Genomic DNA, 22,800 nt, shown 5'->3' with positions numbered 1-22,800 from the left:
AGCGCTAACAACTCAGCACACAGTAACTGGGCGCTCTTGGCCTAGCCGTGGGCTGGGCGAAGGGGCATTGAGGCTAGAGGTGCATTCAACACACCCACCCAGAGCCCAGCGGTCCTGGCACATGCGGATGCTCAAGACAGTACCTGGTGCTGCTGAAAAGAATGGGTGTTGGGCTAGTAATGTTTGTTATTAGCCTTATAATCATTACGGCGGTATATCTAGCCTGCTATCACAATAAATAAAAAACACAGACACCTGACAGATTTTACAATAGCCTTATTTCACCTGGAGCAGGGCAGGTACTAACCCTCTAAACTTACCTCCCAGCCCTATCCCAGGCTACCTCCCATCCAGAATCCCCCAAATATTTTCTTAAACAACAACAAAATAAATTTTCTTTGCTTGGTTTTTGTTTGAAAGTTGAGTTACAATGATACGGAATTGAGATGGAATGTTTGAGCGGGGTGGTGACCAGATTTCAAGGCATTTGAAAACACGGTTGAACCTTCCTCCAACAATCTGGCTAATGAAACGGCAAGAAGTGTGTGGAGGGGACTTGGAGAAGGGAAGGCCTAGAGGTTTCTGGGAGAAATGACAATCTGCAGAGCACTCTGCTGGCTGAGAGCAGCCAACCACGATCCTGGGAGGTGGCGTCTGCTCTGGGGCTTCTTCACACCCATGGGTGTCAGAGGCTGCAGTGACCTGGTATAGAAATGTGCCCATTTCTTCACACCTCAGCTCCCTTCCGCAACACACCTGGCCGAGGCTGGAGACCCTGGTTTTTCACATCTTATTCTGAGATGTAAATACCAGAATAAGATGGGCTGTCTCAGCAAATCCTGAGAATGCCAGGGGCCTCCTCACACTGGCTTCCATCAGTGTCCATTGTCACTCCACTAGAAAGACTGACTTGACCCTGAAGCCAAAGTCACAATTGGCATGCCCATGATCAAGGCCAGTGTGCCTCCACTCGGCAGCTCCTCAGCCTACATGAGGTATGACTGAGTCCTGGGAGCCATCAGGTTCCCGAAACACATTTCCAGCCACACTATGATCACTTCAAAGGGTTTGAATTTAAAGCCAGCTGGAATTTTTAAATTTACTTTTGTTTTATATGTGTTGGTGTTTTGAATGCATGCAGGTTTGTGTGAAGGTGTCAGATCCTCTGGACCTGGAGCCATAAACAGTTTTGAGCTGCTACATGGGTGCTGGGAATTGAACCCTGGTCCTTTGGAAGAGCAGCCAGTGCTTTTAACCATTGAGCTATCTCTCCATCCTAAACCAGCTGACTGAAGTCCTAACAGAACACAATCCCCCCCAAAAGAGAATCAGTTTAGCTGGTGCCTCAGAGAATGGTGCACGCATACACACAAGCCACCCAGCAGTCTAAAACCTAACCCTCACCCACCTTCACATCCTCTTAGAAGAACCACTCTAAATCTCCTCATCAGCTGTCTTAGGATTATTATCACTGTGATGAAACTCTGTGACCAAAACAACCTGGAGAGGAAAGGGTTTATGTGGCTTACACTTCCACATCATAGCCCATCATTGAGGAAGGTCGGGAAAGGAATTCAAACAGGGCAGTAATGCATGAAATGTAAGGTTGGCAGTTTTCCTCTAACCCAGTTAGCCCCTAGATAAACAAGACAGTCTTTAGTTTTATTCAACAAGTTTCTATGCACAATAACTGAGCATATTGGTCTATATTAATCCTCTAAGCTAACCTAACCTAGCTCCCTTCTAGCCAGAATCCCTGAGATACTTGCATTTTATGACTCTCTCTGCTCCAGCTGTTTTTTGTTTTGTTTTGTTTTGTTTTGTTTTCATCTTTTCTCCTGGACCTCTCCTCACAGCCCTTTACCTCTTTCCTTGCTGAAAACAAAAGTCCAGCCCTATTCTCTCTTCTGATCAGTTATTGGCCAATCAGCTTTATTGAAAAATCAGAGAATAAATGGTGAGCAATGTTTACATGAACCTGAGACAGGAGATTCTTAGAATAAGTATTACAATGGCATGTCCAGATTGCAACCAGATATGGGGGTAGAGAAATCAGTATTTGAATAATACAAGGATAATCTTTATACAGTGACCAGTAACATCATGCCAACAGGGATGTAGGAGCTGCTGCAGAGGGGTGCTGCTCATTGGCTTGCTCATCATGGCTTGCTCAGCTTGCTTTCTTATAGAACCAGGACCACCGGCTTAGGGATGGCACCACCCACAAAGGGCTGGTCCATGAATCAACCTGTCCCTGGAGCCTCTTGTGAAATGAATGGACTCAAAGGTCAATCTTGAACACAAATAAAAAGGTGGGTATTAGAAAGCTCTCTCGTGTGATGGAAAGCCGCCTCCTCATCCTCACCTGTCAGTGAGGGGATGCAGGAGGGATCTAGGGAGACAGCTTAGAATCTGGGCCCAGCTGCTTAACTACTGGGCCTCAGTCTCCCCATCTGTAAGCTGTGAGAGCTCCTGTGGCATGGACCCCTGAAGATTAGGGAGCTTGTGGTTACAGGACAGAATACCTGGTGTATAAAGCATGCAAAACAGTCTCCCTAGCTCACATTCCCATCACACACAAGCAATCCTATACTCATGCTGGTTCACTGTAGAGGACCCGGGAGAGAAAAGGACCTGGGTCTGTGATGGCTGAGAAAGCATTTCCTACGGTTTAAAGGGCAGAGTGGTTCTGATCCCCAGTGACATCTCCTCACTGAAAAATGCTGTATCCCTTCAATGCCTGAGCCTCTCCCCTCTGTGTGAAGAGGGTCTCAGCTTTTCCTCCAACACAAGAGCAGTGCTCTGTTCAGTGGCTCATTCTAACCTCACTCTCCAGGAGATGACAGGCTGCCTCCTCTTCCCCTAAGAAGCCCAGCACCAGAGAAAGAAAAGACTAGCTTAGGCTCACTGTGGCCTGGCCTCAAACCTACTTTCTTTTGTATATGGTCATGGGATGGTAGCTAATCTTCTTAAGTGTACGTGTGCATGTGTGCACACCCATGGATGTATACATTCATGTGTAGGTGTGCATGCATATGAAGACCCTGAGTGTCATCCCTGAACAAAGTGTCTACCCTCTTTGAGACAGGATTTCTCACTGACCTTGAGCTCACACATGGTTAGGTTGGCTCATCATCAAGTCCATCAAGATAGGAATCTTCCTATCTCCAGCCATCCAGCGTGGGATTTCATGTGCACACCACCACACCTGGCACTTTTATGGGGTGCTGGCAATGGGACTTAGGTCCTCACACATACAAGACAAGCTTCTGACTGAGTGCCCGCCCCTTAACTTCTCTGAGTTCTTTTCCTTCAGTGTAAACTGAACTCTCTCTGTCTTTCTCTCTGTGTCTCTGTCTCTCCCTGTCTGTCTGTCTCTCTGTCTCTGTCTGTCTGTCTGTCTGTCTCTAGCCTTTACTTATAAAGAGTTGATATTAGCTCCCAGTAGATTCTCACACAAGGTAGCTTTTGTTTAGGAATATAATGCAGGTCTCACCAGAATTAGCCCCTTCAGCTTGAGGCATTTGCTCACCATAAGGCTACCTCCTCTCCCTCCTCTCTCTGTGTCTCTCCTGCCCCATTTTCCTTGAATTAAAACCCTTGGAAGTGGCCACTGCACCAAGCCACCACCAGAGAGCTTCAGCCACCATCAGGAAGGTCTTTGCCACAGATGACTGGGTTAGGGGCAAGTTTCCAGTATGCCTTCCCTGTTCTTGTCCCTCCTCAGACCCAGGCCTGTCCTCTCAAGGAAAAGTTTCTGAGGTGGAAAGGTTCCAGACATTTCACCCAGTGCGACAATCTCTGAGTAATCCTCTTTCACAGCAGGACAGGGCAGTGAAGTGTAATTAAAGCCATGGGTTAATTAGTAGCAGCACCATTTTACTGCCTCCCCTCTCATCCTAGGAGTCTCTGAGCCAACATGGACCGCCTCCCTCCTCTTCCCTCTCTACCCTCCATCCCAAAGCTAAAGAGTTCCTTTCCTCTTATATTCCATTATAATCCACACCAGAATAGCTGGAGTGGCCTCAAATCCTCCTCCCAAGCATAGTGAAAAGTGGGGGAAGGGACAAAATCAGAGTGAGGCCCTGTAGGGGCCCTTGTACTGAAAGAGGAGCAGAGCTGTGAGCCCATCTCCAAAGAGGAGATAGTCTGAGGATTTGTTTCAACACAAAATCCTGTAGGTGGAACCAAGGTGGCAGGCAACATGACAAATGAGAGGGAGAGGAGGCAGAAAGGCGCATCAATCAAAACAGAAGGAAGAGAGAGCTGGAGGCAGCCAAGGCACACAGCTTGAAAGCCCAGCATTCCTTCACGGATAACTACACATCTCCCCAGCTCAGCGTGTCTCAGTAGCCCCATCTATAAGATGGGGTAATAAAATCCTATCTACCCTTAGGATTTTTATGAGCTAAAATACACACAGCTTTAAGAGACATGCTTCATTCAGAACAAGCTCACAGAAAACTAGGAAATCCTCACGTTCTCTGCCCCTTCTGGGAGCTGCTCGGTTTTCCTGACCTTTCTAAGAATCACACTTCTCTGTCCCAGTGGTCTCAAGGCAGTCATGGCACCCAGCCCCTCACCCTAGACTCCACTTGACTGGGCCTCCCCTCCCTGGCCATGTCAGACTACAGCTCCCTGTGCGCTCTGCAGAGACACTGGTTTATTCAGCAAACTGAGACCCACACACTAGGCCCTCCTGCCAGTGGCCTGCTTTACAAAAAGGAACGTACTTCATTCAACCCCACAGCCATCTTGAAGCCAAATATCATGGCCGTCTTGCAGGTGAAGAAACTGAGTCTTCGGGAAGAGAAATAACACAGCCTCTGTCACCCTAGAAGTAAATGGCTGAGTGGGGATCCAAACCCAGGTTTGCACAGCTGCTGGCCCATTCTGCCACTCCAAGAGGCTTCTACTCTGGTTTCCTCAGCAGAGCGTGAGGCCTTCACCATTAACACTCCTCCCTGACCCAACCCAGCTTTCCGTAGGGGCTCAACCCTCACAAAACCAGGGAGCAAGAAGACGATGGAAGGGAAGTCACAAAAGCTAAGAGGAACTAGGATGGTGGCGGCAGACGCAGCGGCTTCTCTGTCACGTCCGGAGGCATCCTTTGCTCCATCTTATCGGTGAGGACATGAGATTCTTCAGGAAGGAGAATAAGAGAGCAGTCCGGGCCCAGGAGGGCCACGCAGAGGCTGGCAGGAGTGCCAGGGCCTGGGCTGCTCTGAATGCAGGCAGAGGCGCTTGGCCCGGAAAACGGGGAACGTGCAAATGAGGTTCCAAACAGCTGTGGGGGTCCTACGGGAGTCCTGACAGGATCTTGGCAAAGCCCGCGGTGGATGAGGGGGCTCTGACAGACCACTGCCGCCCTCGTTTCCAGAAGGGTCTGAGGTCGTCTCTGCAAACCACAGAGTTAGGAAGCCAGCGCGCCAGTCCCCGCGGAGGCTGATAATGGAGGGTGGTGGGCACTCGGATGGGGACGCCGAGATCCCAGGCAGACAGCTCGCGTGCTTAATGAAGTCCTGTCAGGCAGAGCTTCGTCTCTTCCACTGACGGGGTCATCGTGCTGCAGACGAGGGAAAGGGGGTTTTAACTCACAGCGCTGCTCTGGGGCGGAATATCTGAGCTCGTCATGAAAGGATGCTCCCAGCCAGACAGGGGAGCTGGAAGGAGGGGAAGTTAGCACCACGCATCACTGCGGTAGGATCGAGGCCTCGGAGTGCCTCCCAGCCGGCCTGGAAAGGAAAGAGGAGGCCCGCTCCAGGGCTCCAACCTACTTTGGTCGTCTTATCAATCCCTTGGATCAACACACAGGAAGCCCGGCAAGCCAGGAGCAACGACAGGCCCAGAAACAGGGCCTGCAAGATCGCAGTCAGCTGGAGAGGTAGATGCAATGCAAATGAAGAAAACGATTTAAGGGGAAAAAAATGAAAAAGTTCCACCCAGGACACTAAGAAGCACACTCATCGGGTGAATCATGTCCCCCCACAAAAATCATAAAGTACTGACATCTTTACCCCCCCCCCAATATCTCAGAATAGGACCTAGATTGAATTATATGGAGTCATACTGGAGAAAGACTCCCAATACGAATGGCGCCCTCATAAAGAAGGAAAAGTCTGGAGACAGATGCACACAAGTGAAGACGGAGGCAGAAATAGATTAAATCTTCTGCGAGTGAAGAAACACCCAAGGCTGCCAGTTAATACCAGCAAAATCCTCCATCATATCCTTCAGAGAGAACCAGCCCTGACCATAGAATAGGACTTCCAGCTTCTCAGCCTGTGAGACAGCTTGTGTCTGCTGTTTGGTCCACCCAGCTGGACCACCCAGCTTTGCTGTGCAGGCCTAGCAAGCTTCTAAAGCACAAAGACAAAAGTAAAAAGATGGAGCGGAAACGGCTTACGGTAAAGGGACCCGGAAGAGTGTTTGATGGTTGACTGTAAGGCCAATCAAAAGCCAGCTGCGCTGTGTGGCTGCCCCAAATAGCCAGGTCTATACTGAAGCAACCTTAATGGAGGGTGCGGTACCTCGACGGTCAGCCCTGCCCCATGCCCCTGCAGGGCTATGAAGATGGAGGAACCTCAGAGGCCTGGACCCACATATAAAGAAACACATCAGAGGCGCAATCACAGGAAGACAGCATACCGCTCACAGGGAAACAAACAGATTCAGGGACTGTTAGGCATTATAGCAAACAAACAAACAAACCAACAAATAAATAAATCATATACTATTTCTATTTCTATCTCTGAAGTAGTCACACCTTTGATCACTCCAAGAAGGGGCCATTCACGTTCCTGCCTGGCTTGCCACCAATGGAGGCTCCTCTCCTATTTAAACTTAGAGGCCGCCACGAGATGCTTTGCCCTCAAGACTTTCCCTGGTTGTCACTAGCAGATTAAACTGGGTACTAAGGGCAACAAGTCACGACTCAGATGAGATCTGGTGAGACTAGAAGGAGGAGACTGCTCATGTCCCCAGGAGGTCTCAGGAGGGAAACGGCAAGAATGAAGGCAGCCCTGGCTCTCTCCATTCTGGGTTTCGAGCTGGTGCTTTAGAGTCAATTGAAAGGCTAAGAATAGAGAGCACTCGCCTAACGTTAAGGCCTAGCACCTCAAAGTAAAAAAAGTTAGCTAATCCAACTTGAGGGAGCCCCACACTAGTATGGGCTGTGAGGGTAGCCTATGCCGGCTTCTCTTTGCAGGCCTCCAGGATCATTTATAGGGACAGGAAATTATGATGCCGGTAGGGGGAACCTCCCAGCATGATTTGATTCTAACGGTGATCATCCACATGCGCCGGAGAGAGAGTTCACACATCCACAACATCCCCAAGAGACCCACGAAGGACTCTTAACATGCCGAGCATGGCAAACACGGCTCCAGCAGGCCTGTCCTTCCCCATTTCCTCTACCTTGCTAAGCTGTTAGATTACATTTCTAAATCTAGCCCCTAAGGCCTGTTCCCTTGGCCGCGTCTTCTTCCTGTGGCCGACCACCAAGGTCCAGCTATCAAAGTGCTGACAAGTCCAGCAATCAAAAGCCGCATTTGGGCTCACCTAATGAACAGGTCCAATCAAAACAAACCAACTCATCTTAACACAGGGGTAGGAGGGTCCCATTTTCCCATTTATAAACCACCATTTCCCTATGGGGCACATCTGTCTCCTCTCTATCCAAAGGCAGTTTTTCGCCTGTCCGGAGCAAATGTCCCTCCCTCTCCTCCCTTGTTTCTTTTCCCTTATCCCTCATTGTCCTGTCTTTGTCTCTTATGCCCCGCCCCCTGCCCCTCTAGGACAAAGAAATCTTCTTTGTGGTAAGAACTTTGTGGCCTTGGGCATCTTGTGGACAGCGGTCCTTTCTACCCGGGCAGGAAATTCTTGTTCACCGGCATAACACTGACAAGTGATTGAACCTTTAGAAGATGGAGCTTGGATCTTTGGGTCATTATGAGTGTGTCCATGTAAGGGACTGTGGAACCCTGGCCTCTTTTTCTTTCCTTACTTGTGACTAGCTGTGAGATGAATTGTTTTGACTTACATGACTACCAATGCCTTGCTGTAGGCTCAAAAGCAATGGTCCAAACAATCATGGGCTGAAACCTCAGAAACAGTGAGCCAAGACAGACTTTTTTTTTTTTTTTTTACCTTTATAAGATGATGATCTCAGGTGTTACAGAAGTGGGCAGATGACTACTTCCTGTCGTCTTCCATTAAACCCATATTCCTTAATCATACAATACAGGGTGTGACAAGGGGAGGGGCCCAGAAAGGGAAAGCAACCAGCAACAGAAGGAACCATGGGGCATAATCCAAAGCAGTGCCTCCAAGTCCATCAAGAAGCACAATGTCCTGGAAACTTAATGAGCTAGGTGCCAGAAACCGCTGGTAGGGTAGGTGTCACGTGACACTCAAACGCTGGACGGGTCCTGACAAGCTCAGGTTGGTGCAGCTACTGCTGCTGACCAGGGATCTCACCTAGAGAACCACTGTGGTCCAGTAACAGAAGGGAACCAAGCACGCCAGCCTGGGGCTGCTCCATCATCTATCTATCCCCAGGACAGGAGTTCCCCAGGCAGCAGATTGAATAGACAGTTACTTCACTTAATCCATCTGGCGCCTTTTGAAATTCCCTACCTCTGGGACTATCCATTCTAGAGTCCTCTGCTTCCCCCATGTCGAAGAGTTTTGTATTCTCTTCTAGAGGACACCGATTGCTTTTGGAGTCAGCCGCCATGACCGTAACTGCAGGCATTTCCTCTTCTCTGAACACAGTAGCTCCTTTCTCTGAGGGTTCCAATCCCCTTCTCATTCCAGACGCCTTACACTGACCACCATTGAGTTAGTTGTGGTCTCCTTGAGAATCCATGTCCAGAAATGAGCCCAGGTAATCAGGGAGAACACACACTGGGTCTTGCATGTCTGGGTACCATTTGAGGTGGTGTCATTTCAAGTGAGCCCATCACCTTGTGGGGTCCCTATAAAGTCAGTGCAGCCCCAAACCCCTCAGATCCGTTTCTCAGGCTCTCAGACAAATCAAGCCTGCCTTCTCTCCCAGCCCCCTCAAGAGAATCAGTAATTAATTTCTGTGATCTAAATGCGACTTTCCATCTGCCCCTGTTAAATTTCATTCTGTTAGTTTAAACCCAGCATTCCAGCCTGTTGAGATCATTTTTGAATCCTTATTCTGTCTTTTATAGAAGCTGCCCATTATGGCCTTGTCATCAACAAATTTGATAAGCGCAATTACTCTAGTCTTATCCAAATCATGGATAAAAATGGGAAGCTTCGTTTTTCTGGAAGCTCACTTGCCACAAAGTGGTTTCCCTTTGGAATCCCCAATCATAAGATCATTCATTATTCCTCAAACCAGACATCCGACAACCTAAGAGAGGTCTCTCGACATGTCATTTCTTTCTTCGGATATTGTAAACACCAGCCGACATGTTCTCTTTCATTTGAGTATTGTGTCACATTCCCACCCAGCTCTTGGTCAGAGTCAGAATGCAATTAGAAGGGACAGACTTGAGTACCAATTCTCAGGCTTCTCAGCAAGGACATGTTATCGATGTAAGAATGCAAAAATATACCCAATCTTGTACTTGAAGCAATTTTGACTTCCAACAATATCAGGCTTCCTACCCTCCAAAATACCAGAGCATGTCTCCCTGACAGCTCTATAATCCATCCTGAGAGAAGTGGCAGCCCACTTCTCCCAATTTGCTGGGGAAGCTATAACAGAGATGTGTCATACTTGGACCTGCTCTGCAGCAAGGCATGCTGGGATCTTGGCAACTGGTTGGTGTGGAGGTAAGGAGTGTTTCCCGTATCTCAGATGACTTGGGGAAGGCGAGAAGGACACAATCGAGGAAGTAAGCAGGAAAAGGTAGGGCTATACACCAGCAATCCTAGCACTTGGGAGGCAGAGGGGAGAGGCTCAGAAGTTCAAGGTCAGCCTGTGATAAACATGTCTCATGAACATATAAGTGAACAAAGAAAAGAATAATGCCTAACCCATCTACTCTCCTGACAGTCATGTCTGAGCAGCTTCCCCTCTTCTGCTAGGGTAAAGGCACAATATAGACCACAGGATGCTGGTGGAACATTGGCTGTTGATATCACAAGCCAACAGTTACTAAAGAGACCAAGGAAATATATAGGCAGTCATTAAGCATGAAGAGTCTGGGTTTAAATCCCAGCTTATTGGCTGTGTAACCTTGGGCAAATTGTTTTATCTTCCAAGGTTTCAATTTTCTCATGTGGAAAATGGAGATAAAAAATAATATCTGTACATAAGGCATGTGAGCATGGAAAAGGACAATGCGTTTAAAACGTTAAGCACAGTACCAGGTACTTAGGAACAACTCTACAAATAATAGTGGTTATCACAGAATAAGCACTTCAGGGCTCTGAGAGCAAAGAGTTTGAGGGTCAAAGGTGGAAGAGCAAAGGACTGAGAAGGTAAAAGGTCAGAGGTAGAAGACACTGAGTGTTTATCTAAAAACCAAGGCAGCATAATATGAAATTGATCTGTAGGTGAGCCTAGGAGAGTCTGGTGGTCAAGGGATGTTGATCCCACATCAGGGAGGGCAAAGCAGCAATCCTGCAGCCTCAGAATTCACTGAAAAAGTTTGCTTTTTGAGCCCTGAATTCAAGAACTTATTACTGTTTTAGGAAATCAGTCAGAAATGATCTTAATGGACCATGTTAAAAAAGAAGCACAAATATTCCACTTCAGAAATCTTTTCTGAGGAAATAATCATCAATAGTAGAAAAATTTATGTCTAAGGATGTTCACTGCAGCATTATTTATAATGGTGAAAAATGGCTTACAGTCTAAATGTCCAACCACTGAGCATTTGCCAAATAAATTATGGTGCATCTGTGTGATGAAATACAGGCATCCATTAAGAGGTCCATTTTAGAAAAACACTTAAGACATGAGAGAATTATCACAATATGTTGTTAAGCGAAAAGATCTGGATGCAAAATAGACCAGACATAGGACCACAATTGAGTATATATCTCTCTGGAAGGAAATATCCTAAAGTGTTGAAAAGATGTATTATTTTTATAAACGCTTTTTAAGAAAAAAATGGCCAAAAAATTATATTAGGAAGAGCTCCCATCATCAGTTTGTAATAAAAAGTCATTAAATTCAGAATACAGGAACATAAGCAGTGGCTGAGACCTGAATGCCAGGAGCTGGTGCTGGTGAAAAAGGAGCGGACCATTTGGAAGACAGCTGAGAGGTACTGCATGCTGCTGGCAGGAGGCCAGGTGGAATCCAGGAAAGATTTAGGTCAGTGGCTCCCAACCAGGGCTGCATATGGGACACATACACACACACACACACACACACACACACACAAACAGTGTCCAGGCTCTACCTTTAGGAATTCTAAATTAACTGAGGTCTAGGATAGGATAGTCATGTGCAATTATCATATTCGTATACATGATCAAATGCATAGATACTATTTAGGGTTTGTTGTTGTTGTTGTTCTGTTTTTTGAGACAGGGTCTTATCACGTAGCCTTGGCCAGTCTGTAATCAGTTATGTACACAGATGGCAGGCTGCCCTTGAACTCGGAGACCCACCTGCTTCTGCCTCCTTAGGGTCAGGATTAAAGGCATGTGCAACCATGCCGTCGTATAGTTCATGTTATTTTATTTCACTTTACACGCTATGGTATTGCACGTGAGGGTCAGAAGGCAACTTCCAGCAGCTGCTTCTCAGTGTCTGCCACTGCCTAGCAAACTCCAAGCCAGCTGGCCCTGAGCTTCCAGATGATTCTTTTGTCTCCACCTCCCATTTTCCAGTAAGAGTGAAGGGATTAAAGATAACACATCACAGCCACTGGAGTTTTATATGGATTCTGGGGATTGGGCTCAGGTTGTCAGTCTTGTAACATAAGCATTTTCGCCCACTGAGCCATCTTCTTAGAACCTCTCATGTATATGTGCATATGTGTGTGTGTGTGTATACACACACACACACATGTTAAGCTTTCCAGGTGATTCTTAGAGGAGCCAGTGAACTCAGCACTGGCCTGGACCAAACCCTGCTCTCAGTATGCGGTGGTATGCTGCCTTCTCTCCCCTGGACTCAGCACACCAACCCTCTATAGAGCTACAACCCAAGGTACCTGCCTTATGCAAGAACATTACCCTCAGCCTTGGGGGACATTATCAGAGGTGTTCATCAGGTCTTGGCCTGTCTGGAGGCTTTTGCTCAAGGCCACAGTGTACTTACAGCTTCCTGATGAGACCCAATGTGCCGACTGACTCCGTAAACAAACTACGAGCTTTACAAAGGAAGGAAGAGAAGATGCCAGGATTTTGGGACAGCCATAGGAACTTGGTCCATGGAAATAGGGCCTGGTGGTGTTTTCCTCTTCTGCCCTGCTTTGGGACAGAAATAATACTCCGGCCAGTCAACGGAGTAATGTGTGGTCCTGAAAGCAGTCCATTTTAGGTGAACGAGGCCTCTTGGAGGCTCCTTGTTTCCTCGAGGTGCCTTGGAAAAAGAGAGGGTCAGGCCGCTAGAAACAAGAGTTGGTATTAAATGATAAGATCTCTCAGGCTTCTCACTTCACATATAGGGTTACTGAAGACACCAAAGGAAGAGGAAGAGGCCTCTGGTTGCGTGCTTTGCACACAGGATCCAGCCATCCCTGAATAATTGAGAGCCAACTGTGCCTCTTTTGTTCTCCTTGTAGCTGGGACCCTAGAGGGCCCTCAGGAGAGTCTCCACAACAGTAAGTAGGAGGCCCTGGCTCAAGCAGACCAGCTGGCTGTCGAGGAGAACCGGGCCTCAGCTGCCACCCCACAAGCAGTTTCCTTGAAGTTGTCCCCTTGGCAGCCCCATGTCAGCTCTAGGGGAGGAAGAACCTACAAATAATCTAGAGGTCAAACCAGAGTGCATAGCTGTGCAATGTACTACACCTATGTTCATATCATGCACAAACACACACACACACACACACACACACACACACACACACACGCCTCGACAGCACACTCACTTTGGCTTAGGTTGAGGTTATAAGGAGGACGTGCTTGCTTTTTGAGAATACAGAGACTGGCAGGCAGATGGGTTACTAACAGCAGCGTTGGAAAACTGGCCTAAAGCTAAACATTCCCCCACGGAGAAGCCGCAGTAAGAGTCAACGCACAACCCCTGCGAGGTCAAGAAGAAACTGCAAGTCTGGTGACTTGAGGGTCAAAGACGGGCTTGGGGCTCACCCTCCTTTTTCTAGGTGAAGAATCTGATCATTTTACAGACGAGTCAGAGAGCTCCCTCACTGCTAACTCAGCTTCCTCACTACTTGAAACCTATCTCTTCTCCTTTGATCCTCTGGGGATGGGTAGAACAGATGGTTACCAGCTATCTTCCAAGAACCTACTTTTCCCACCACAAAAGATGCTAGCCAAGCCAGAGAGGTTGCTGGTTCAAATGCAAAGATATTCTGATCCTATCGACAAGGCTTCAAATTCTAGGTGGGAGTTGTAGGTGGGAGTCTGATTAAGTCGTCCTTATTAAAGACAGATCAATGAGGCGGCTTCACAGCGAGACTCAGCACATGCACTCTGGGAAGGCCAGGTAGAATGCTCATCCTCGGGTCTCAAGCCAGACAGTGGAGAGCAAGCTATGGGCCAACCGTCAGGACTCACGATCAAGGTCAAATGCTCCCAAGCTGTTGCTGGCCCACAGTTCCCCCTCCTTTCTCCAGGATGCCCAGCAGCTAAGTGGACAGAAAATTATCATCTTTTCCCCCCCACTTTCAAGTCACCAACTCTAATAATTTCTTGTCAGTAAGCCCCCTGCTCCTGCCAAGATTAAAGTGTGCGCTCTGCAAGGTCTGGCTTCTATCTCTCAGCTCAGAAAGGCAAAAACACCAAAGTGGAAGGGAAGGGGCATGGCAGAGCCGCAGAACACACAGTTTCCTTCCCTCCGTTTTCTTTCAGAACTCTGCTTTCAGTTGGAACTTCTCTAGCTGCCAGTTTCTAACACGGAAGCCGGTTGAAGGAAGGTTTTCTCAGAGGGAACCCTTGGAGGAAATCTGTCAGATGTGGAAATGACAGAGATCCTCAGCTAGGCAGATGTCATCAAACCAAAGCTTCGGAGAGAAGAGTTCAGAGAGAGTGGCCTTATGCCTCTAAATTTCTAGGTGTTGCCCATATAAGCAAAGCACAGCTCTGTTGGGTCAATTCAGTGAAACTGTGTTCACCAAGATACTCATTTTGAGACTTTGTCATACATTTAAAACCAAATTAGTTAAGTAAGCATTGCCAGAAATGTAAGACCATCCTACTGATGACTGAACTCAAATACAAAGGTAGGGGTTCAAAGAAAACTCCTCCATAGAAGACCCTGTCATGCACAGACACACCCCACATGCCATAGAGAAATGGGGGCACAGAGCAGATGACTGGCTAAGACAGAGGATGTCACTGGGACCACTAGCATTCAAACCCTGAAGTCTAAATTGCTAGCCAATATTCCCTTCCAACAGCTATCATCTCCAGATGCTTGGCTTTGCCTTTGTCTATACCACAGGTAGAAGGGAGTTTAGCAGCACTTGACAGATAAAAAAGCCTGAGGTCACTGGAGGGGACTGTGGTATCAGCTGAGGAAGTGGAATCCTGGTCTCCTCAGTGAAACTCTGGACTCTGAAACAAATCCTCTGGACAAGTTGACATTAGATGTCAGGTCACCTAGACAAATGTACAGGGAGAAAACCCAGACACAGTAAATCCTATCACAGGCACAGAGGCGATGTTGGTAAGCTCATTCTCCTGGAGCTGCTGGTTCACACCCACAAGGGCGACCAAAGACAAAATTACTGTTGTGTCTACAGCTCCTAGCACGGTGCCTGGCAAAGAGTAGGTGGTCAGTAATTAAGGAACACACAAATGTATTGTCTCTGTTGGTCTCATCTACCCTGTACCCAGGCAATAGCAAAGTCAACATTTGAGGATCATGAGACACACCTGGCTGCTGGCTTACGTGTGGCAAGTTTTAGAATTTAGCCCTGGGATCCTTGAGGGGGTATGACAAGGTGATCTGCACTTCTGACCGGGAACTTTGATCCTTCATCTTCTATGTCCATTCTATTACCTCAGACCTCAGTGAAAGCAAAGAGTTGGCTCACTGTCGTATCTGTTTGAGCCCCAATGGGATACAGAAGGGCAACTGACACTAAGGATAGGAGTGTTTCGGTCAGTGTTCTGGCCAGCTAGACCCAATACCACACACTCCACACAGCAACCTTCAGCCTTGTTAGGTTGACTTCCTTCCTTCCTTCCTTCCTTCCTTCCTTCCTTCCTTCTTTCCTTCCTTCCTTCTTTTTTTTTTTTTTTAAGATTTACTTATTTACTTACTTAATGTGCATTGGTGGTTTTGCCTATATGTACCTCTGTGTGAGGGTATTGGATCCCCTGGAGCTGGACTAACAGACACTTGTGAGCTGCCATATAGGTGCTGGGAATTGAACCCTCATCCTCTGGAAGAGGAGCAAGTGTTCCTAACCACTGAGCCACCTCTCTAGGCCCTTACCTTGACTTTCTGTGAATGGCTAGCATCCCTTCCCTGCTTCTTCCAAAGACTTCCTTCTCTCTTTTAGAACCACACTCAGGGCTCAAGTGTGGTTCTAAAGTCTGGATGTCCCTTGGGACTCCCGAAGAACTAATGTGAACGTCCAGTCTTCCCTCATCCAACTTCTGAAGGTTTTTCTATATTGGGGGGGGGAAGTCATATTTTTTTCCACACATGTATAAAATTGGTTTACATCTGCTAGATTCCACTGGGGAGGTGAACAGGAGGCTTGAGGTCTAGCCTCAGGTCTGGGCTGGACATTGTGTCAAGGATGCACAGAGCTTAGAACCCCTGACCTAGGAGTTCTCATCACTCAGAAGATGGTCAATAGGCCCTGAAGGTTCGAGGAAGCTGCCATCCAAGGTGTTAACGGTAGCACAGGGCTGAGGAATATTCCAGTGGGTCCCCAAGATACAGAGAAACATTATCAAATGCTTGCCTCTCCTGAGCAGATATGCTCATGTCTTAGACTCCTGTTGTGGCTTTTTTGTTGTTGTTGCTTTGGTTTGTTTTTGGTTTTTGTTGTTTAGCCTGTAGCTATAGTGACTCAGGTAACTCAAAAGTTGCAAGTTTAATTTGTTTGGACCATCTCATTCAGATAGTTTGACTTTAAACCCCCAATTGCCCTTTGACATTCTAATTGCCTGCCCGATCAGCATATTATCGCCAGCCTTACTTTCTGTAGGGTCTAAGTTTGTGATACCCCCAACACCGACAGTCTCCAAGCCCACTCCCATCTTGAACCTTGGTAAGAACTGACCCATGAAGCCAGTCACGGTGACTCATAACTTGTAATCCCAACACTCAGGAGGCCAAGGCAGGAGGAGCACCAAGAGTTTGAGGTCAGCCTAGGTTACTGAGTGAGATCTTGTCTCAAGGGGGGGGAGGGCAGGGTATGCTGGAGAGACAGCTCAGTGGTTAAGGCAACTCATTGTTCTTGCAGAAAACCTGGATTCAAATACCAGCACCCTCACGATGGTCCTCAGCTATCCACAGTCCTGGTTCCAGGAGATCCAGCAGGCACATACACATGGCACACATATGTGCATGAAGGCAAAACATGCACGCAAATAAAGTAGAATAAAATTTAAAACACCTTTAAGCCTAAGCATATAAGCAGAAGAAGCAATGGATGGAAGGGCTTCCGAGCCAGGATTCATCCAATCGCGATGTGAGGGAGGAATCAGCCGGCTTCTAGGTTTCTCTGCCTTTCTAGCCTGGCTGTTGTAATTAGGGAACTCGCCCTGTCAGGCCCTGACCCTACAGGAGCCTCCTTGTAAACAGGCAGCTGATGAGGAGGGACCCCAGTCCTGTAGCCTCAGAGTCACCAAGCTGAGCTTGTCCTAGGGAGGAAGCCTGACTCCATCTCTGTGCACCGAGCCTCACCGGGCAGGAATTCTGCCCTGAGTGCTGCATACCTTAGGTGCTCTAGAAATGCTTGTGGCACACATTGATGAGGACCTAGAGATGGAAGAGGAGATGCCATGCCTTCCTAAACTGGTGGTGGGGACGGCTGGTGATAAGCAGAAAAGACACAGGGAAACACACACACACACACACACACCTGGTACACATACCTTTCCAGATTCGATACAGTTCAGGTGGCCTTTCTTCCTGGATGGTCCTCCCTAAAGCCCAGAAGGTCAGAAGGTTCGCCATGCTCAGAAATGAGCCCCTCCCCCCTTCACTCTCATTTTAATCCTTCTTGCCCCTGCGCTAGGAAGAAGCTAGATTTGAGATAGCGTGTTTTCTTTCCAAGCCTCCTACTCTGCTCCCCCGCCCCAACACCCCCCTCCAGTACTGGTGAGGTCCCTTTCTCAAGGTCGTGGGCTCCGGGAAGACAAGAAGCCACTTGTAAATGCCAAAGAAAAAGGCAAGGAGAGTAAGGAAGACTGGAAAGGGATGCGCTAGAAGATAGGGGTGAGCGAGGGTGGGGAAGGAGGTAGAACAGAAAGAACACCACAGAATGAGGTCCAAGTCCGTGCGCGATGGGGGTGGGCAATGGGAGGGCTGATAGGGTGGGAGGAGGGTGAATTTACTAAAGGGTGGAGAAAACAGATCGGATCTGGGGCCAGTGAAGGCAGGATCTTGTAGGTTCTAGACGTGGGCAAACTTCCAATACCCCAGTCTTGGTCGAGCAAGACGAAGGTGGGCTGCCCAGATGCGCTCTGCGGGCTCTCTTCCTCTGCCACCACCGAAAGCCCGGAGAGGACCGCAGGCCCGAGGGCAAGGTCCCCGAGGCCACCACTCCGGATCCAAAACTCAGGGCCCACTCACGTCTGGCGCAGCGGGGCGAGACAACTCAGAACCAGGCCAGAGTAAGGGGACCAGGAGGGGTGAGGTCGGCGCTTCAGGTGGTCGCCTGGCTCTTTAAAGTTTGAGGCAGGAGACGGAGCCCACACCGTCCGGCCAATCCTCTCCACCCTCGCCTCTTCTCCGCGGGTCCAGCTGCTACTTCTGTCTCCGCTCCCGCCCGCCTCGGGTCCCCGGATCCCCTTTTCCCCCCGTCCGCATCTCTCGCCGTGCCCAGGCGCCCCCCACTCCCTCCCTCCGCGCTGGCTCTCCCGCACGACGTGAGCGGAAAGTGAATGGGTAGCCCCAATCACAAAGACAAATTACCATGAGAAAAATAAACCAGGAAATCGCCCCTCGAGTCCCGGGTTCCCGCCGCCGCACCCTCTTCGGTGGCCGAGGCGGGAGCGAGGGGCCCCCCGGGGCTGCTCCATCCAGGGCCTCAGAGGACAGAGTCTGGGCTCCGAAGATGCCCAGATAAGCTGGGGTAACCTACGGTGGTGGTGATGGGGGGAGGATCTGGGATCCGGGAAGAATCCGGGGAGGACCGGGATGGTGGCGGCGGCGTGGGGACGTCCCTGCGCGGGAGATTTTTCACACTCCGGGCCGGCCACGCGTTCCCACGCGCCCCGCCGCCCGCACTCTCCCCCTCCTCCGGGTTCACCCGCCCGCCCTCTGCCGAGCCTCCATCTCGGCCCGGCCTCCGCGCCTCTGTCCCGTTCTCCCCTCCACCCCACCCCCCAGCCTCTGCCTCGTCGGTCCCCCCCTCTGAGGCCCGGGCTCCGGGGCTCAGCCGCGGCTTCAGCCCAGTGGCGCGGATCCCACCAGGCGGATCGGCCGGGTGGCAGGATCGCAGCGGGCGCCGGAGACGTCCCAGCCGAGGCGAACCCTCCCCGGACAGCGCCGGAGCCCGGGGACCCGCTCTCCCGCCCCCCTGCAGCCTCCCCGACCTGCCTCCAACTTAGCAGCGCCCCCGAACTGCCACCCCCCTACCCACCCGAGTTGCTGAAGTTTGCAAGCACTCCGCAGCCCCAGCCGGCGAGGGCAGAGGCGCCGGGAGCTCCCCAACTCACCTCCCGGCCGCGCGCGCAGGTGCCGGCTTCCCTGCGGCCCTGGGCTCCGGGGCGGGTGCGGAGACCACGGCGACCGAGCCGCGCGCCGGCGGCCCGTCTAGGGATGGGGCGGCCGAAAGGGGGAAGGATGCCGGCTGGGAGCCCGGTGTCCGATCGCAGCCCCCGACCCCGCGCTCCCGGCTGCTCCGACAGCCGCTGGCTGCGCCGCGGACCCGCCGGGCTCGGCGGAGCTGGGCTCCGGCACCAACCCCCGCGCTCCAACTAGCTCCAGACCCCGCGCGCGCCGGAGAGAGCCAGGAGGAGGAGGAGGAGAGCGAGGGAGCAGGAGGGGAGGGGGGAGGCGGTGGGGGAGGAGTTGGGAGCCAGAGGAGGGAGGGAGGAGGGAGAGAGAGAGAGAGAGAGAGAGAGAGAGAGAGAGAGAGAGAGAGAGAGAGAGAGAGGAGGGGGCTGGATGGTGAGGACCTGCGGCTGCTGGCGCTTCACCCGCCAGCCCGGAGGAGCGCGGGAGAGCGCGAGGGGGCGCCCTGCATCTCCAACCCGCCCACTGGCACGACTCTGGCCCCTGGCTTCCGTGCCACCCGGGACAGGTGGACAGAAGCTGCCTCTGTCCCAGGTCTCCGAGCCCTTGCCATCTTTTGCCAGGTTCTGCCACCCCCATCTCAAACCAACCCCAACTTGGAGCCTGAGAAAACTCTCCTACACACACACACACACACACACACACGCACACAAACGCACAGGGCTCCCCGATGCCCCAGTCCTTTCAGCTAGGAAGAAACATTTTCATGCCTGTGGATTTGAAATTTGAACGAGGAAAGGACCACGTACCAAACCGGGGAGAGCTGTGATAAATTCCAGTAACAGGGCGATGCTGGGCTGCTAGTTACCCCCACAAGCTACACGACCTTGGGAGAGCCTCTCCGAGCCTCAGTTTCCTCTGCTCGAAACTGGTGTTGGTGACGTGCACCCTACCGAACCTTGAAGAAAGAACCAGCAGGGGATCCGGGGAGAGGAGCTGGCCTCAGGAGCACCGGGAGGGTGTCCAAGGGCTGCGCGATCCGGGAGGGGCGGAGTAATCTCCGCAGCAGAGAAAACCCTTAGCTCAGCCACGCCAAGCGGGGCGGGATTGTTTCCAAGTTTAAGTGATCTAGTGTTTCTGGGTGGCTGGAAGTCGGCAGGAAAAAGTCGCGGAGAGCAAGCTTCAAATCCGAGCTCCCAGGGCTGCGAGCACGGATGGAAAGGGAGCCCTCTGCTGAACAAAAGGGGTACTTTAATTGGAAAATAAGGTGACCTAAGGAAGTGAGTGGGAAAGACAAAGGACCCGAAAAATCAAAACAAGAGAAGTGTGCTTCTGAGAGAAAGAGAATCAGAGAGAACCGCGAAATAATAATTTGGGGGAATAAAAACACTAGTGGACTTTCTGGACTGCCCCGGAGAACTGAACTCCAGGTAAAGCATTTCGCGTCACACACGGCTGGGCAAAGGAAACCCCTCGATAAAGTAGAAGAAAGGAGGACGCACTCTCTCGCAGCAAACCCAGGGTGGTGGAACTGAAAGGGTGTCCTCTAAGAAAGGTGCTGTGAAAAGGGACGCGGTGCCAGATCCCAGAGATAGAGACTTTCTAGGGCAACAGAAATGCTGAAGCTCAATGTGCTGAATAGAGAGGAACTCACACAGATAAAGCCTATTCTGGGCCCAAAGAGAGGCGCAAAGAAGGGGAGGGTGAGAAAGCTTCGTCTGGGCAGGGACACATCTAATACAGAGGTCAGCTCCCAAGAAACCACGCATGGGACACAGACCGAACCTCACAAAGACAAAGAGGTCTGGAGAGTTGGAAGCCACTTTTCAGAACCTCGGGACCTCCTCCGTGCTGTAACCGCTGCCCCAACCCTTCCTCACACTCCCAGTCTCTAGAGCATTGTTTTGAAAGATACAAGTACATGGAATATAAAACATCTCTCTTTTTTTTCTTAAGATTTATTTCCATTTTACGGGTATGTTTGTGTGTCTGTGTGAGTGTATGTTTGTGTGACTGTGTGAGTGTATGTTTGTGTGTCTGTGTGTGTATGCCATGTGTATTCAGGTGCTCATGGAGACAAGAGGTGGTTGGAACCCCTGGGTCTGGAGTTAGAGATAGCTGTGAGCCACCTGGTATGTGTGGTGGGAACCACGCTTGGGTCCTCTGCAGGAAGAGTGAGGGCCCTGAACTTCTGAGCCATCTCTCCAACCTCTAGAAATATCTTTTGATGAAAACAAAAACATGATGACGTTCCATAAACCGCGTGGATTGAGGAGAGGCCATTTGTCTGGCTGGGGCAGTAAACAACGCCTTCCGGATGGTTCTGTGTGCCACCACTTTCTCTTGAAAAGCTTTCAAAGCCTCCATCCCTCACACATCTTCCCACCCGCCTTCTCCCTTTCCATTATTTGGACTGTTTTCCTGTCTTCTCTTCTCACCATCATCCCACATCCCTTCCTGGCTTTTCCTCTCCATCTTAAGAATGAGCTAGGGATGGGGTACAGGAAGAAAAGAGATGACACCCTTGTGGGGTGGGGAGGGCAGGAAAGGAAACTGTCCTCTTCTGGGAGGAGCCGATAAGGAGAGAAACTGGGAGACACAGGCTGAGGAGCAAGCCTGCTCCCAACACTGAGCTAATTAATCCTAATTGCATCCTACTGTGTTGTGTTGATTACCAGTGATTATTCAAGGGCTCTCCATACTAGAGAGCTCCAGAGGCTGGACACTAAGGAAGGGACAGTTCCTTCATGAGCCTGCCTCACCACCTGCTCCAGGCATCCCTTGGTGTTTGGCAAACCCAGCCTGGAAAGGATCTTAGAATTATTTCCTTGGAACAGAACGGAAAGCGCTGGTTCCGTCAGCAGCAGCCTCTGCCTCTTTTCTTAGACCTTTGCAATAACCTCTTCGATAATTGCATCTGGTAGGAGCCATCCTCCACCTACCCGAACACTGTTAATTAAGCCGAATGTAAATACAGTAATTAATACTGAATTATCCCAAACAAACAAGGCAAAGAGCAATGAATACAGTAGGTGACCGGAGTTCTTAGTGTTCACTCTTGATGGAGACATCCCAGAGTTGTCTAGAGCTACGGTTCCAAGAGATTAAGAAGTACATATTTTCAAGTTCAAGGGTGGCAAAGCTGAGTGGACAAGGCTCTCCCTTCTCTCCCTCCTGGGTGATGGAACTCACTCTGAAAAACAATATAGGACGGCCTCTCCCAGGAGGACACATACTATGTGTGCCTGCCTGCTTGCTAGTGTGTGTGTGTTTGTGTGTGTGTTTGAATGCCTGTGCATAGCCTCAACACAAGCACAAATCTTGTCTTACAGGAAAAGGCAAACAACAGCCGGCCATATACTGATAGGAGAAAGAAAATTGAAAACAAAAAAAGCAGCAATCACTTATAACATCCAAATTGTTTCGTGGTCCCAGAATTGCCTGCTCCTTGCTCTGTGGGATGACAAAGAAAAAAAAAAAAAAAAAAAGCAAATTCCTATCTCAGAAGTCACTGTCACTTTGTGAACCAAAACACACTCAGGTCAGAGGAACTGAAGTGTCACTAAATGACAGCTCTGTCATTGTCCTCAACTACCTTGTGGGATCTTCCTTCCTTCCTTCCTTCCTTTCTTCCTCCCTATAAATTTAAGTGTCACTCACCATGGGAGGTGGAGAGGTCATAGGAAGATCCTCACAGGCAAGCAGAGATGGGGGGGGGGGATTAAGTCCTAGTAAGTGCAAGAGAAACCACGAGACAATGCCTGGCTCTATCAGGCAAGCTAAGGACATCTTCCCTGAAAAGGGCCATTCTAACG

The 22,800-nt window shown here is 49.8% G+C and overlaps 2 protein-coding genes across 3 annotated transcripts in view; one reads left to right on the top strand and one right to left on the bottom strand.

Moving 5' to 3' along the window:
- Positions 1–20,156, bottom strand: part of Sema5b (semaphorin 5B) — a 119,935-nt gene extending 99,779 nt beyond the window's left edge. The window contains exon 1 of one of the 2 annotated variants that reach the window (XM_060370320.1): positions 19,795–20,156. The gene's annotated coding sequence lies outside the window, so the exon portion shown is untranslated. Of the gene's footprint in view, positions 1–18,966; positions 19,290–19,794 lie in introns of those variants that run through there. The other variant, XM_060370319.1, reaches the window with a different exon arrangement.
- LOC132648504 (proline-rich protein 2-like) lies at positions 18,446–19,231 on the top strand. Its single transcript, XM_060370108.1, has one exon. It carries the CDS (start codon positions 18,446–18,448, stop codon positions 19,229–19,231), a length of 786 nt encoding a protein of 261 aa, XP_060226091.1.
- Positions 20,157–22,800: the final 2,644 nt, after the last annotated feature.

Source organism: Meriones unguiculatus, chromosome 17 (genome assembly GCF_030254825.1).
Source record: "Meriones unguiculatus strain TT.TT164.6M chromosome 17, Bangor_MerUng_6.1, whole genome shotgun sequence".
Taxonomy (NCBI): Eukaryota; Metazoa; Chordata; class Mammalia; order Rodentia; family Muridae; genus Meriones; species Meriones unguiculatus.
This window is presented reverse-complemented; position numbering and strand designations above follow the sequence as displayed.

Excerpts from the sequence above, each read along its gene's own strand:
- LOC132648504 (XM_060370108.1), top strand. The coding sequence starts at position 18,446 with ATGGTGGCGGCGGCGTGGGGACGTCCCTGCGCGGGAGATTTTTCACAC.